Source organism: Elephantulus edwardii, unplaced genomic scaffold (assembly GCF_000299155.1).
Source record: "Elephantulus edwardii isolate Elephantulus edwardi_28Jun2011 unplaced genomic scaffold, EleEdw1.0 scaffold00268, whole genome shotgun sequence".
NCBI lineage: Eukaryota > Metazoa > Chordata > Mammalia > Macroscelidea > Macroscelididae > Elephantulus > Elephantulus edwardii.
Genome location: NW_006400018.1, coordinates 1,360,858 through 1,377,604, shown reverse-complemented (window position 1 = coordinate 1,377,604; position 16,747 = coordinate 1,360,858). Strand labels below are relative to the sequence as shown.

At 53.7% G+C, this 16,747-nt stretch overlaps 1 protein-coding gene across 1 annotated transcript; it reads right to left on the bottom strand.

Annotated features, from left to right (window-relative positions):
* Positions 1-5,888: 5,888 nt before the first annotated feature.
* FADS1 (fatty acid desaturase 1) lies at positions 5,889-16,349 on the bottom strand. The gene is made up of 12 exons (XM_006899878.1): positions 16,141-16,349; positions 14,439-14,549; positions 12,669-12,866; positions 11,981-12,082; positions 11,735-11,863; positions 9,632-9,692; positions 8,184-8,260; positions 7,542-7,639; positions 6,736-6,832; positions 6,460-6,539; positions 6,229-6,354; positions 5,889-5,940 (listed from the first exon to the last, which is right to left on the bottom strand). The coding sequence occupies exons 1-12, from the start codon at positions 16,345-16,347 to the stop codon at positions 5,889-5,891; spliced, it is 1,338 nt and encodes a 445-aa protein (XP_006899940.1). The 5' UTR covers positions 16,348-16,349.
* Positions 16,350-16,747: the final 398 nt, after the last annotated feature.

Here is a 16,747-nt window from a genome sequence, read left to right as displayed (position 1 = left end):
CATGTGCTTGCCTCCATTATTCCCCAGAATCGCTGCCTTTTGTATCCTCCACAGCTGCAGCCAGGCCAGCCTGCTGTGGGGTGGGGAATCTGTCTCGTGGCGCTACCTTGCTCAGTCGTGCCTTTCCCAGTGTTACTTGATAATATGGCCTGGAATGCCGTTTGCTTTGTTTGCTCAGGAAAGTGTGTCAGGCTCAAACCATTTCTTAGGCCGCTTCATGGACGGTGAATTCGTTGTTATATAAAAGTTTGGCAAGGAGCTTCTGATTAAAAGGAGATGAATAGTGGAGACAAGACTTGAGGAGTTCTTCCCTTGCTGTCCCACTGGTGGGTGATGAGACGTGGTGGTGGGACCCAACTACTGCTCCCCAAGTCTAGCTGTGATCCTCCTTGAACAAGAGCCTTCCGGAAGACCCCGTCTTACCAGATGAGAAGGCCGACTGAGAAAGAAGACAGAGTCCTGTTGGCTACAAGGGTTGATTACTGGTGTGTGTCTAGGGGTGGACCGAAACGTGAACCTGCTGTGCAGCGGGGATTTTTAAGTGGTCCTTCCCATGGCTCATGTATTGAGACTATAGAATAAATTGCTGGTTTTGATATGTTTTTGTTAAATGCGTTGGAGAAGGAAGTAAAACTATAAGTTTTGTTGCCACGGTCTTGGTGAACATTTGAAAACACGTGGAGTGCCTGATGTCTGAGTAAGAATAATTGTTTTATCTCACTACGCTCTAGGCGTGTGCTCTGTTGATGCCGTGTGGCTCGAGAGTGGCTACGAGATGGTGCCATGTCCTGTAGACCAGCAACAGCACAAGGCGCAGTTCAGCCGTTGGACGAAGCCTGTCTAACTTGCTGGGAAAATCATCACGTACAGAGGGCATTTCCAGTCTTCCTCCTCTCTAAGGTAGAGGAAGTCATCTGAAAAAAATGTCACAGTTTAGATCCACCCAACGTTATTGGTGTGAAGTCAGTTCTGAATTCACATCAACCCCTTGTACAGCAGAAAGTGTTGCTTTGCCCCTTCACTGTACTGTGTTTGAGGCCATTGTTGTGGCAACTGTATTGACCTTGATCTTTTTATTACTGATTCTCAGCCAAACATGATGTCCTCCAAGGACTGGTCCCTCCAGAATATGTGAGGCAATGACTGACAAGCCTCACTTCTTAGGACCATTTGATTGCATTCCAGGACGGATTTGTTGTTTTGAGTATTTTGTGGTATATTCAGTGCTCTGTGCATCAGTTATTCTGTACACGTGCATTTATATAAGGTGATTAAGAATACCATGAGTTAGTACAGGTGTACCTTAGTCCTTAATGTGATATCTTTGCTCTTTAATGTAGCAAAGCCTTGACCATTTGCCTAATGCAGTCTATCTTTTGATTTCTCGTCTCCTGTTTCCACAGGCATTTGTGGATCCAACTAAAAGGAAATTCTTGACAACTTCAGGCTTTTCACGGATCATTGTGAGCTTGCTTATTGGACAGTTTGTGAGGTGATTGCTGGCTCCTCTACATTCAGGTGTAACCTAGACTGAAGGCTGCAGGTTTTTCCCTTTAGTCAGTGCTTGAAGTCAGCGTCACTGCTCTGTAGTACCAGGTACTTAACCTGTCTGCTGTGTTGTAAAGGTTGCCATTAGAAATCACTGTTGTGTCTTTTTTTACCTCAGATTCAATTTGCTTTGTCTTGTAGAGTGGGGGTGTTTTTGACTCCCAAGGTTTTATAATCCTAATGAAGCTTGAGAGAGGAGTTGTTGTATTTGAGTTTTTAGTTGTTTAGCATTCCTACTACTTGCTTGGAAGAGCCAAGGGTCACTCAAAGAGGAAGACCCTTGACATGGTGGATGGACTTGGTGAAAACAGTGGGTTTCAGCACCACTGGGGCTGAGGACGGGGCAGGGCTGGGCAGGGTTTCCTTCTCTGTAGGCAGGGACACTTGAGTCAGAGCCAATTCTAGGGTACCTGACTGTGCTGTTTGAGGTTAACAGGGACATTTAACTGTCTGCAGTTTTCTAAGTTGGCAATCTCTTGACAAACTAAACAGGCTTTAGATCTATAAATGGAACAACTAATTTTCTGTAAAATCTTAATAGCACATAAGGGCTGCAGTTGAATGAAGCAAGAAGGGAATGTCTGCCCAGCTGTCTCCCTCACGACTAGAAAACTCGGGACAAGACGTTCTAGAGGGCCATAAATGTTGTTCAGGCAGACGTCTTATTTACTGCTGTGTGGCCAGGAGTTAGGGAACCAGTTTCCCCAGATTGAACCTGGGGGAGATCAGAACAGACTTAAGTTTGTAAAATGTGGCCATACCAGAACAGGGAAGAGTAGAGTCTGAAGCCCTGCAGTGGGACATCCGACGTGGGCACTGAAGTTCTGTCTGCCCGCGACCGTGATACGTGTGACCACAATGCAATGAGCATGCTTCCCGCCCTTTCTGGGAAGACACACTCCGGCCTGGTGTCTGCCTCATCTTCCCATTCAGGTCATCATCCTCAGACGCTCACTTTACAAGTTCGGGTCTGTTCTAGTTCTACTTTGTTGATCATGACAATGGATTTGAAGCCCTAGCTTGATCCAGCCACACAGTGTAATAGTTTTTTGTTCAAGTAATTTGATTCAAAGCCAGCTGCATTGGTGAGGGCCAGAAAGGAGGAGAGGTCCTGAAGAGTGAGCCCTGCATGGGTCCTGGTTCAGCGCCAAAGCCTTGTGGTTGGCCAGCAAGCATGCGGTTTGATGTTTGAACTATTGAATTGCCTCTCTGGGTACATTGGTGGGAAATAACTTCTGTGGGTAAATCGTGATTTGTTGTTGATTGCTTTTGAGTCGAGCACAACTCATAGCAACTGTATGAACAAATGGCCTGAAGCCCTTTGCATGTTTTAATGACACTTGAGTCCTGGTGGTGCTGAGGTTAAACAACACTCTGCCCACTAACCAAAGGTCCACGGTTTAAACCCACCAGCGACTCTGTGATGGCCTGTTGAGTGAGACCGACCTGTAGCTGACCCTCCAGCGGCTTTTCAGACAGTAAAAGTCTGCACAGGGGCAGACTGCCCATTCTCCCATGGAGCAGCTGGTGGATTCAAATGACATTTCAAATCTCATGGGATTGCAGCATGGTTTACCACCAGCTCGTTCCCATCTGGTGGTAAGAAATTCTACTGCCAGTTCAAGATGAGCAATCTCCGGTGTGACTTACTGCCTCTGAAAACCCGCTGGAGGGTCAGCTGTGGGTGGGTTTGGACTCCCTGGCACACAGCAACAATACTCTGAGGATGTGGCAGTCTGTTTTCATGAAGATTCGTCTTGGAAACCCGTATGGGGCTATTACATCCTGTCTTTATATTATGTGCTTAAGACCATAGTCCATCCTTCTCACACAGGCAGAGTTGTACCAGGCTTAAGAGACTTGAGTGTATGGCACCCAAGTACCAAGGTTGCCCAGTATGTAGCAATCTTGGGGTTCCTTGGGAGAGCAGACTTCGGTGCATAGAGCATTAAAATGTAGGCTGAAGCTTTATAACGTGCAGGCTGAAATGGGGGTGGAGGCAGAAGTGTGGGTACAATAGTAGAGATTTATTACTAAGTTACATCCCGTACAGGGACGGATCTCCCTCCTTGAAATAGGGGGTGAGTATGGCCTCCTTTGGGTCCCCTTGGGGCTGGAGCTGGGCCAGTGAGGATGCTAGGAGAGTGTAGTGGGTGGTTCTGGTTCCTATTTGATGTCATGTGCCAGTGTCCACTGCTTTAGACAGCACTCATGTGCCCAAAAGCACCAGTTCTGGGCATGTCAGTATTGGCTTCCTGGTTCTGATAGCTTCATTTTCGAAGCATAAACCTCCCCCCCCCCAAGCATAAACTTTTGCCTTATTTTGGTTCTAATCCTAACACTGATGATCACTATGAGAGAGCTCTGGCTTAGTGGGTAAGGCGTTGCACTGACAACTCCAAGGCAGGTGGTTTGAATCCTCGGGGGAAAGACTGGGCCGACTCCTGAAAATCACAATAGAAGGTCGCCTATGAGTCGGTTCCGACTTGACAGCAACGAGAATGGGATGGAAATGCGTAAACAGACACAGGAAAGGATTCGGGATGAGACCAAAGACAGGTGTGGGTGCTGCCTGAGAAGTGAGGAACTGGACTCAGGTCGCCTCATGGACATGGGCACAAGGATGTTACGGAAAGGCTGCTCTTCCCTGTGCACCGTGGCTTCAATTTTCCAGAGGGTCCGGATGCCCACCCTCTGACCAAGGAGCCGGTGTTAAGTGGGGAGGGGAGTCTTCTCAGAAAAGCTAGTAACAGAGGGGAGGAGTGACCTACAGGGGGTCACCAAAGAACAGCTTCACACAGTCAACATCAGCTTTATTTTCCAGCCGTCACATGATCAGAACATATAAACAAGTTTGGCGCACACAAAAAGGATCAAATCCTTCCAGCCAGGTGGTAGGAAGGTGCAAACAAAGGTAAACAAGCTGGAGATCAGGTGTTAGTCCTGCTGTGGCCGGTGCAGTGGGAGGCCCTATTTTCTCACCATATAGGGTTTGTATGTAAGGCCTCACTGTAGCAGCCTGTCACCATTGTGCCCATGACAGGGCCGGTGCAGGCCGAGAAGGCCACGTTGGTTATGCCGAGCTTGGCACAGGAAGGCCTCTAGTTTTCTCAGGTTGGACAGCTTAGACGTGCCACATTAAGTGGTGGGAATGTGCAAGGATCACCGATTCTGGAGGAAGCCAGTGGACGCCCAGCTCTGCCATTTGATTGGAACCTGCTCCAGTGGGAGAACATCCCACTCCCCGACTGCTGGCCTCTAAGCAGCCCCCACAGGTGGCTCCTATAACCCCATTCTGACATGACTTTAATAACCCTCACTTTCCTGATTGTCGACTAGGCCCTTCCCTGGAACAAACTTAAAGGTTCCTGCCTTTTTGGATTCTCATCCCATTGTCCGAAATACAAAGTACGTTTAGAGTGGATGTTCTGGTGCAATTCCTATACCTGGTTTGTGGGAGACCCCTGGGCACAGTCCTGCGTTCCCTTTAAGAGATTAAATCCCCGCCTGGTCTCTGGCACAATACCTAGAATGTCTAAATTACAGCAGTGAGGATCACAAATCTTCCCGTCACTGGTTTAGAACTATGAAGTGTTGTGATTAGCCTGTTGCTCCTCAAAAACCAGGTGCTAACAAACGGGTTAGAAGGAACCGGCTCCCCTCTGCTCTCAGAGCAACAGCTGGAGCCCTCGTGCTGAGTGTCCCTTGGGAGGCAGTTGGAAGAGCTTCGAGACTCGGGGTGGGGTAGGATTGTTTTATTTTCACAGGACAGCTATCTTTGGGAGGAGCTGGATGGACCCTACATGGAGCACACATTCCAAAAGCCAGCTGTGCCACGGTCCTGGAGCACATTCCCCACCTGGAGATTGTGGAAATGGCTTTTCCAAGGTGCCCGAGGCAGTGCTTTGTGGACAGGTCACACAGGTGGCCCTGGGCAGAAGGCCGAGTCTGTGGGCATGGTGCTGTGCCAGGCCTTGCAGCTCTAGGCAGAGGCGGCTTCTCTAAAACCTGGCACAGGAGGTTCTGCGGCCATGTCCGTCCAGCTTTGCAAGAGGTGAAGGCAGGGAGAAGTGGGCCAGTGAGAGGAGGGCCAAGTCTCCCATCCTGATGACCCCCTGAGGGTGCCAAGTAACCCGACTCCTCTCCCATTGGTACTCTTGAGGGAGTCAGGGTGTCCTCCCACCCTTCTTTGGGTCTTAGTTCTGTGCGTAAGAAGGTAGAAGGAAGGGGTCTGAGCCAGAATCTCGACCTCCCCAGACCCCTTCCCCTCTGAGCTGGAATCACAGTGGTGGCATCCCCAGAGCTCCCCCTCTGATCCGGCTCTTCCAGTTGGGGGGCTGCTAATGGTCAAGATAGGCATCCAGCCAGAGCTGCCCCGACTCCTTCAGTGAGCTGTAGGGCAAAAATGGGGAGTGGTGAGAGTGGGGTGAGCACCCAGCCAGTGGGTGTAGTGGGGTTCTCCTCTTTTAGAAATCTCAGCCTCTCCCTTTCTGACAAAGACGCCTTGGTCATTAAGGTGGCCTCCCATTGGATGAAAGGCTTTCTCAGCCACAAGACCAGTGTACCATGCCCGTGCCATGGTGATTCCACTCCGGGGCACTGGGGTGCCTTCCTATTGCTCCCGCTCCAGACCCACCCATTGCTGCTGCCCACTCCCTGCCCCCAGGCACGGCCACTCACTAGACAATGTCAGCGAAGGCGGAGAGCAGGGACTTAGACTTGTACTCCACGCCGTGCTTGGCACACAGGGACTGCACCAGTGGTGCCACTTTGTGGTAGTTGTGTCGCGGCATCATGGGGAAGAGGCTTTGGGGGGGGGGAAAGGAAAGGGTCAGCGGCTCCTGCTCCTCCCCTCCCATCATCCCCGACACCAAGACCCCGGGCCTCTGCATCCCACGCTTCCCCACTCACTGGTGTTCAATCTGGAAGTTGAGATGGCCACTGAACCAGTCATTGAAGAAAGACTGGTGGACGTTGCATGTTGCTTGGAGCTGGAGGAAAAGGTCAAGTGAGGGTTTGCCAGGGAGAGCTGGCACGGGGGAAGATAGTCCCTTCTTGTGGTTACAGGAAAGCCCCAGGTGGACAAAGCAATACTATTTGGGGATGTTCCCCCCCTCTTACTGGCTCCCACCTCCTGCCCTTCCTATTGGTTGCATTATGTTCAGATGTCCAGTGGCCTGGGCTCACCTGGGTGGTCACCCAGTCCTGGTTCCGGTCATGATCGATGTGCATGGGGATGTGGTTCATCTGTGTCACCCACACAAACCAGTTGCTTTCCAGGAACCTGGTGGGTAAGGCACACAGGAAAACCAGCAGATATGCATCGATTAATTTTGGGATACTGGATGTGATGTGAGTGGGACGTTGTGGGAACGCCTGTATTTATAAGGCATTGGGGTTTCCAAGCGTTGGCCTGGGAGCGACTGGCTGAGGATGCTTCAAGTGAGTGCTTTTCTAGGACCCAACTGGCCATGGTCAGGACAGCCGCAACTGTAGATGCCCAGGTGAGAAAGTCTGCCGTCAGGGACCTCTCCAGAGTACTGAAGGGCAATGACATCAGGCTGGAGACTAAGGTGCATCTGATCTGGGCCATAGTCTTTGCAATTGCGTGATATGCATCAGAGAGCTGGACAGTGATTAGGGATGATAGAGAATTGATGCCTTTGAGCTGTGGTGCTGGAGAAGTGCTGAATATACCATGGACTTAACAGATTTGTCCTGTACACAGCGGCCATCCAGAGGGGACTCTGACTCCAAGATAAGGGCCTGGTGCCTGGTCTTTATACCTGGGTGTCCGGGTCCACCATGAACTTACTGTTGGATGTTTGCTAAGCCGACATTGAATAACGCACATCAGTACATACAGGGCCAAGAGCTCCTTCTCGCTCAGAGGCTGCGGCCTGTTTACCTTCCCCAGCCCCCACTTTCTTCACTGCTCCAGGCTCCCCTCACCAGCCCCCACTTCCTTCACTAGCCCATGCTCCATCACCTACCTGAAAGTGAAGAAAAGGGCCAGAAAGCCTTTCAGTCCCAGCAGCGGCATGTAAGTGAGGATGATGCGGATGTAGAAAGTGCTCATCCAGGCCAGGTCCTTCAGGGAGGAAGGCCGAGGCCCGGTCACTGCAGGAAGGTGCTGTCCTCTCCCCCCACCCCAGCGAGGTTCTCCAGCCCCTGGTCACCTCACAGCCTGTCCTCACAAGGTGATGCTGTTGGGGTGCCACCGCCCCAGTGTGCCCTGCCTGCGACTTTCAGAGGTGCCCATGCTGCCACCAGAGCCTCCCCAGCCATCTAAATCGTTCACCACAGGGCCCAAAGAAACTCCCACCAGACCGCAGTGTAATCTGTGCCAGCACCCTGTTCCAAGTCCACAGTGCTCCTCCTGGAGCCATGAACCCTCCACACATGAACCTCAGGGCACACTGGCATGCCCGCCACGCCCAGGTTATTACAGCCCACCAAAGATCAGGACAATCTCCACCTGCTTCCTTTAGTTGAAATCTACTGGTAACCACTGGTTGCCTCAGTTTGATACCTGGCTCCATTTTTTTCTAAATCTGGGGGTATCCCATGCCCTGCCCCTTTCCCCCAGGACCCTGGGGACAAAGGATGGGACTGCTTGTGCCAGGGATACTCACCACCCATTTCTTCCGCTGGACGACAAAATAGAAAATATACCACTGGAAGTAGAGCGGCATCAGGGCGGGGGGCCCAACTGGGGAGGAAGTGGAGACGGGGAGGGTGAGAGCCGTATGGGGTTCACCAGCGTGTTGTCTAGACAGCATGGCGCTGTCTCGCCATCCCCGCCTATCACCCCTGGAGGCTCCTTAAACCAAAACCTGCTGCCATGGGGCCAGTACTACCTCAGGGGAACCGCCCCAGCGGGTTTCCAAAACTGGAAATCCCTACAGAAGCGGACTGCCCATCTTTCTTCCATGGAGCTGCCAGTGGTCTTGAACCACTGACCTCTGAGCCACCAGAATGCTATGCTCTGAAGCTGGGGTGGGATGCAAGTGCGAGGGGGGTTGTCTGGGGGACAGGACCGGCAGGTGTACTCTTCCACTGGAAGACAGCTGGGGTAACCCCAACACTCCCGTGTAGAACTCTTGTCTCCCACATCCCCACACTGCCTAAGCCTCTGCCTTTAGCCCACCAAGCGCCTTCCCGCTGGGCCCAGGCCAGCCTTGTGTCCACTGGGGCAGCGGGGCAGTGGGGTGCAGGGCATCCTGCTGACCATTCAGACTGCAGTGCACATCCTCGGACTCAGGAGATGGGCTTATTACCACCCACCTCAAAGCCCTGGAGGCAGGCTGTGGGAGGGCTGCAGGGCCTTCTCTTGAGAGAACTGAAGAAATGGGCCCTATCCTATGTGATGGCCTGTGTCTTCTCCAGTGTCCTGATGCCTCCTGTAGCCCCCTTCGTTACAGCCCCTCTGATCTGAGGTGCCTTGGACTCTACAATCGTCCCTCCGTGTCCCTGCTCCACCCTTCCACATTTCTGCAGAGGTGGTTGACTATGGGCTGTTTGGCAAAAGCACCTTCAAATTAACACAGGATCAGTTCTCCCTGCCCCTCATTTCTTTGCAAGTGTCTGCAATTTAAAAGGTTTTAAACTCAAGTTTTAAGCAAACTTTTAAAGCAAAGGGCATGTAACAGTCTTCAGAAAGCGCTGAGAGCCGAGGAATGGCTTTCTTCTCTAGGGGCTTCCTTGTTGGCCTGGGGGTTGCAGTGGGTCAGCATGGTGGGTTACCCACGTGTATTCACCTGGTTTCACGTTTAATCAGGAGGGCCCCACGAGGTCACTCATTTCTTTGTGGTGGGATAGGGAAATTCTTTTGTCCTGAGCATAAATGACCTCTAACCAAACATCAGCCCACTGAGTTGGGGATTGCTCCCGTGAAGGCAGGAGTGGATTTGCCTTCTAGCCCCTCCGCACACTCGGCACAACCTGGCCCCGTCTGGGCCCCATGGCACACAACGGCCCTGTCATGGCCCTTCAGCACACCCTTGGCACACCCCGGTCCGTCTAGGCCCTAGCCCGGCCCCTCGGCACGCCCCGGCCCCTCCTGCAGAACAAGGACACTCACTCAGGAAGAAGTACTTGTGCTGGTGGTTGTACGGCATGTACTTTTTCTTCTCTTTCCCAAGCTGTGAAGAGAAGACGACAGGTGAGCCTGTGCGGGGCTCCAGGCACCCCTCCACCTTTGACCTGGCTTTTCTCCTGCTCCTTGGAGACTGCTGGGGGGCTCCCAGGGATGTGAGCACAAAACCCTGGGATGTGTGTCCCGCACAGCAGGCCATGGCGTGCAGATATGGCAGGCACAGCGTGGTCTACAGGTTCCAAAGACACCTTGTCATGAGATGTCCAGGCCCCTTCTGCTGGGGATTCACTGTGTCCCCTCAAAATATGTGTGTCCACTTGGCTGTGATTCTTAATGTTACATAATTATCCTGTTTTATGGTCAGATGTAATGATTCCAAACGGCTGTACATCCTTGGGCACGCTGACGGCATAGTGGTTAATCAAAAGATCAGCGGTTCAAGCCCACCAGACGCTCTGTAGCAGGATAAGGCAGTCTTGCTTCTGCAAAGAGTTCTAGCCTTGGAACTTTCTGGCCAGTTGTGTTCTGTCCTATAGGGCTTGAGGGGAGTCAGCTCAAGTGAATGGCAGGAAGTGGGTTATATAAATCCTCATTGGCTAGCAGATGAGTACTTTAACCACTTACTACCAAGCCTCCCTCATTAATGTGCTGCCTTCTCATGTGTTAGAGTTGGAGCCAACCCACAGCTGACCCTCCAAGCCGGTTTTCAGAGGCAGGGAGGCGGCTGCCCATCCTTCTCCTGCGGAGCAGCTGGTGGATTTGAACCACATGCCTTTGGGATTGCAGCACAGCTTCTCACCACTAGGCCACCAGAGCTGCTACCATTAACGTGCTAGAGGTTAGGATGTACAACCTACCGCCCTCCTGCTGATTCTGACTCACGGCAACCCTGCAAGGCAGAGCAGAGGGCAGGAAGGAGCAGGAAAGGGATGAGTGGACTGGGTGGTACAGGGAGGAAGTGGGAAGAGTGCTGTTAGGAGGGCATTGCAGCCAATGCCACCAAGCACAACGTGGATCACTGCTGAGTGGGAAATGAATGTATCTGTCAGCTCTCACCTGAACCACAATAAAACATTAAAACAGTAACAGAAGTGCTTCCAAGAGCTGCCGCCCAGTAAATAACCCACACTGCCCCTAACCCCATCGCGTGAGCCAGGTGAGGAGGCAGGGCTGGCCTGCCATCTGTGCGCACTGTTATCATGCCACACGTGAAACCAGTCTATGCATAGAGGACGGGAGAATGGGAATATTATGGACAGGCGAGGCCCAGAGCCCCGTGCTATGAGACCCTCACGGCCAAACAGGTCCGGCTGGACAGCTGGACAACCGGTCCTGCCAAATGCCCTGCAGAGTTGTTCTTGTGGCCGGAGGGGCCAGGAGAACCAGACTCCGTTCCAGTCAGGCGTGCTTGATAACCGTTTAATTCCTGGCATGCTGGAATGGCATGTTGGGAGGGGAACTTGGCAGAACCGAAAGCTGGAGTGTCTGGACAAGGCGTTTTAAATTAATTTTTCAAAGGGCTCTGTGGCCACGGCTTGTGCTCATTTACACGATGAGCAGAGGCCCCTCTGTCCTAGTGTTCCTCCTTCAGCCAGGATACTGTTTCCAGCTCACAACCAGAACTCACCTTCCATGCTCACCACCCCTCCCACTGCCGCTGACTGAGTGACTCCACTCCAGGCAGTGCAGGGACAGTGGGCAGACGGACAGCCCAGGCCTGGCACACAGACCCACATCATAAGACATCAAATGGAAGAGTGAGAGTGAGTGAGAAATGACCCCACTCCCTGTGCCGGGAAGGGATGTCAAAGCACCCAAGGAAGCATCTGCTTCAGAAGCAGGAGCTGGCCCTGAAGCTAGTCATTGTCCAGACACTTCATATCACACGGGACTGTCATCCCACTAACCGAGGGAGGACGGCGACTGCCCCAGGCAGCCCTGGTTTACTGCCTCCAGGCCTGTAGCCAGCGTGGACCTCAGCTATTTCTCATTCCCCTACCGATGTGAAGCCAGCATGTCCTCCAGCATCCTCTGTGCTGGTAGACCCCCCCCCCCCACGCCCCAAGACCTTTCCAGGAGGGCCCTCACCTCCACAGAGAGGATCTTCCCCAAGGCAAACAAGAGGGGGTGCATGTTGATGTCGGGGTCCTTGCGGTAGCAGTTGGGCTTGGCGTGGTGCTGAAAGTGCATGTGGTTCCACCAGCTGGCGGGGGCTCCCTGCAGCACAGAGGAGACACACACGTGAAAACCCAGTTACCACGCTGTACTGCAGCTCCCCCTCAAGCAGCTGCTCAGCAGGAGGGGTTTCAGGGAGCCCCACCTCCTCCCACTGACCTTCAGGTGGCCAATCACGAAGTGATGTAGCAGGTGATTCCAGGAGGTGGTGCTGAAGACAGACAGATGCCCAAAGTCATGCTGCAGCCAGCCAGCCTGGGCCTAGAGAGGAAGTGGGACAGTGAGAGCCCGCCAGCCACCCACAGACCCTCTCACTGACCGTTGTGGCTCCTTCAGGCTCTTCCCCCGCCTGCCCAGGCCATGATGGCCACGCTTCCGAAAAGCTCACCGGGAACCCAGCTCCGCCACTAACCCGCATGAGAGTGGGGAGGGGTAAAGAGCTCTCCCTTTATCCCTCAGTGTCCCCATTTCCAAATCCCATGGCTTCCCCCGGGCTGAGCATCTAGTCTAGAAGGTAGAAGAGGGCAGAGTGACAAACGCCGAGGGGCAGAACCTTGGCAAATGGGTTCTGACAGCCAAGCATTAGGGCCTCAGCATTATGGGCACTGGGCTCTGTCCGTGGTGGGGGCAGAAGCTTTGGAGCTTGGCACCCTGGGCTGTGGCAGAATCTGAGTGAGAAGCTTAAAAGGAGACAGGAACCTTGGGAGGGGAACAACGGGAGAGAAAGGACGGGATGCACGCGACTAACAAGCGGAGGGAAGCTGAGGACAACGGGGTACACGTTCTCTTTCTGGACCCACTCTCCCCAGCCCAGCTTCTGCTCGCACAGCGAGCCCAGGATCAGCACCTGCACTGCGCTGAGGAGCACTGCACAGATGAGGAAGGGCACCCAGGACGTCCCAAACCAGTAAAGCGTCAACCAGGCGGCGACATCCATCAGCAGGATGTGCAGCAGGTACAGGAAGAAGAAGATGTGCTTGGGCTTCATGAACCCTGCTCGCTCCACTGTGGTATAGAGTTCCCGGAAATCCTTGATCAGCTCTTCCTGTGGAAGAGAGAAACGACCTATGATTCTCCCCAGCTCAGACCATCAGCTCAGACCATACTGGCTCCCCACCCAGAGCCCGGACGTAACTTTGGGGAGTTCACAGTCTTAGGTAAAACCAAACCCAAACCATGGCCATCTAGTCAGTCCAATGAACAGTGACTATTAACAGGGTAATGGGGGTAGGTGGGTGGGAGACAAGGAGACTGGCTCAGGATAGCCCACGGTTCAGAGTTCTCCTAGGGTCGCAATGAGTCGCAGGCGACTCAATGGCACATAACCAGAAGACAGGATCGGGAGCTATGGTGGCCTAGCGGCTGTAATGGCACACGGTTCAAATCCAGCTGTTCCATGGGAGATGGTTGGGCAGTCACCTCCTAATTGCCTCTGAAAATCCAGAGGGTCGGCTATGGGTCAATTCCAAGTAGACAATACACAACAACAACAACAATGACAATATGAAGTTAAGCTTGTCACAAACTCCCTCCAGTTGGAATCCATTCACAGCTGACCTTCCTTCCAGTAGGTTCCTGAGACTGTAAATAGGGGAGGAGATTGCCCATCTTTCTCTCAGAAACATAGGATTCAGAGAAGTGTTGTCTTTGGATCAGCATTCCAGCTCCCTATGGGCTAGACCCTCTTGGTTTTGATGGGGTGGTACTGATAAGTTCAGAATTCTGTATGTATGTGTCAAGTATGGAACGATAGTTCTAGAGTTAGAAAACTGGCAGTTTGCTCCAGCCTAGTTGCTTAACCTTAGAATTTTTTAAATTTTTAAAATTTTGAGGGGAGCTCTGGTGGCCTAGTGGCAAGAAGCTGCACTACAATCCCAGAGGCGCATGGTTCGAATCCACCAGATGCTCTGCCGGGGAAGGAGGGACAATCTCCTCCTGTACCAGTCAGATCTGATTTGACGGTACACACACACACACACACACACACACACACACTCTAAATTTTAATAGTTATTATTTTGTGTGTGTATTGTCGAATCAGATCAGACTGGTATAGGCGGCGATTGCCTCTCCCTTTCCAGGCAGATATCTGGTGGATTTGAACCGCTTGCAGTGCAGCTTTTTGCCACTAGGCCACCAGAGATCCCTGACCTTAGAAATCTTAGTATACTTTCTTTAATCTGTCTGTTTATCAGAAGAGATGCATCTCCTAGATTAGCAGTTACCTCTTTATAGCTGTTTTCCCCAATCATATGTAAATTATAACTTAACAAGCCTGTGTGTCAGGAAAGTATCTGGGTGTGAATGATTGTCTTTCAGATATAGAAATTCTTTGATTTTATTAACAATAGTTTACTGTTAAGTCAGTTAGTGTGTCATTCTAGTAAAAAAGCCTGATGACCGCTCCCAGTCCTGCTCCCAGTCCCGCTGTCCTCCCCGACCTGTAATAAAGTGCTTATGGATATTGCAATCCATTTGTTTTATTGGCAACTGACTACAGAAAGAACCCCTTGCATTCAGTAACAGTTTGGGCCTTGGGAGGAACCTGCCCCTCTGGGTCTGTGACCCCACAGCTTTGCAGAAGCAGCTGCTCCTCAAAACAAGCAAAAGGTCTTACATTTTTGGTGGGCTCAGAGCTGGGCTGCTCAGGAGAGAGCTCTCCAATCAGGAGTGAATTCATATACTTTCTCACCAAGTTCTTGTTGAGGTGGAATGCCATAAAGGCGTCCTGCAAAGGGAAAGGAGAAAGGTGAGGAATCTGGACCCATTGCCCAGAACACCTGGAGGACTCACACCAAGGTCAAACCGAGAGACCCCTCCCTTCAGCCAGCTGCCCTTGGGACCCACACCTTTGCCAGGAATTCAAAACTTATCACAGAAGCCCTTCAGGGGGGCCAGCATGTCCCCAGCGAGGCTAAAGGGAGCTTTTGCATTTGAATGAGTCTGGACAGAGAAAAGAAACTACCAGAAGGTGGGGCTGTGGGGCTTTTCGTCCCTCCGATCTTTTTCACAAGGCCCTCCCTTTGGAGCCATTGTTGTCCACAAAAAAGAAGAAGGTAAGTGACTCCCTCAGTTTGAAAAACTTTTGCTTCCTCCTTTGCTTGCCCCGCGTCCCACTTCAAGCAGGCTTAGGTGGGAATGCACATTTTCTCCAGTATCCTAACTACCCACTGCCCTAAGGTGGCTAGTTTTGGTTATAGGGGGTAGGGGTGGGCTTCAGCGCTAAAAGCCCCATCTCCAGGTTCAGCAGGCCCTGATGCTACAGAAGAGGCGTGTGGGGAGGGGGGGCCCAGGGCGGAGCTGGCGGCCGATGGCACCACACAACCGGACCAATCGCCATCCCCGCCGCGGCCATCCCCGGCCCCAAATCACCGAGCTGGAAGGCGGACCTGGGGCCCTCCGTCTGCGCATGTGTCATCCCAAACTCCCTGCCTTCGCCGAAGTCTGGGCTCCCGGAGCTGTCACCCCCAGCAACAGGAGGAGGGTGCATTCATTCAGGGATCCCCGGGTGGGGACAGAGGAAGGAGTCGGGCTGATGGGTGCAGGATGGGAAAAGGGATGGATGCAAGAGGGGGGGCCATCTCTATGGCCGGAGTGGGGAATGCGATGAAGCGAAGGTTCGAACTTCTGGATCCCAAGGGGTGCCCACGGAGCTCTAGCCCAGTAGGGAAGCTTCCGGGGGCGGGTGGTCTAGGAGAAAGCAGCTGGACCAGGTCTAGGGGCGCACAGATCCCGCAGAGTGAGGTCCAAGCGAAGATCATCGCTACCCGGCCAGGGGCCTACTGCCCTGGAGTGCAAAGCCGCTGTCGGCTGCGGCAAGTGGCTGGAGACCCCGTAGCTGAGAGATCGATCCCTTTGGCGGCTCCTGGAACCCCCCCATGAGGTGCATGCACCCCTAATCCTGGCATTTCCTTTGAGCCTCTTTCCGCTTATCCACTCCGGCGGGTGCTGCCTCTTCTCCGCCCATCTCTCGGGGTTTCCGATTCAGCCGTCCCAGGGAACACTGCCCTCGGTCGTCCCCTCCCAGTCACCGAGACAGGACGTGACTCCAGCGGCCCGACCCCCTCCTGCCCCGGCGCGGCGACCCGCGCCCTCTTCCCGTCGGGAGCGCAGATCCGGGGCCCCGCAGTCAGTCCTTTGTTTCTGTTTGCGCGCTACCAGCCCTGGTCCCCGCTCTCCGGTTTCCGAGCCGGTCCCCCGGCCCTTGCATTCCCGCCGCCCCAGGGCAGCGCACCCAGCTGCCCTGCCAACAGGTCTGCCTTTTCTCCCGCCCCGGTGCCAAACTTCTGACCTCTGCGGTAGCGCCCCGCACCACTCACCGTAGCATCCTGCCCGGCATAGTGACTGATGACCCGGGAGCCCCCAGGGTGCCGGCGGACAAACTCGGTGATGTTATACACCTTCCGGTCGATCACCAGCCACCGCTCCTTCTCTCTCCCGGAGCGCTCCGCCACCTCGTCCCAGGTGAAGTAGCGGGGTGCAGGGACCACATCCCGGTTCCCCGCCGCCTCGGGATCGGGGGCCATCTCTCGCCGCGCAGAGGCTGTCAAGCGCGTGCTCGGGGTTCGCGGGGAAGCGCGCGGGTATACAGTGCTCGAACCGCGAGTCCGTGGCGCGTGCCCGCAGCCCGCAGCCCGCGCGCCGGGTTTTCAGCCTTCAGGGCGCCACCCGCAGAGCCTCCCAGCGCGCGCTCCCATTGGCCGAGCGGCGTGGCGCGGAGCGAGTCCCCACCCCCCACCCCCCGAGGCCGCGCGCGGGCAGCCCCGCCTCTGCGCTCGAGGCACCGAGGGCCGCCGCCATCGCGCGCCCCCTCGCGGGCTTCTTAGGTCGCGACGGAGTCAGCTCCTGACCAGCTGGGGTCACGGACCCCAGTGGACACGGGGTTTCGAGGCGTTCGCTCTCTGGGGTCCCCGCCCCAAGTAGTGG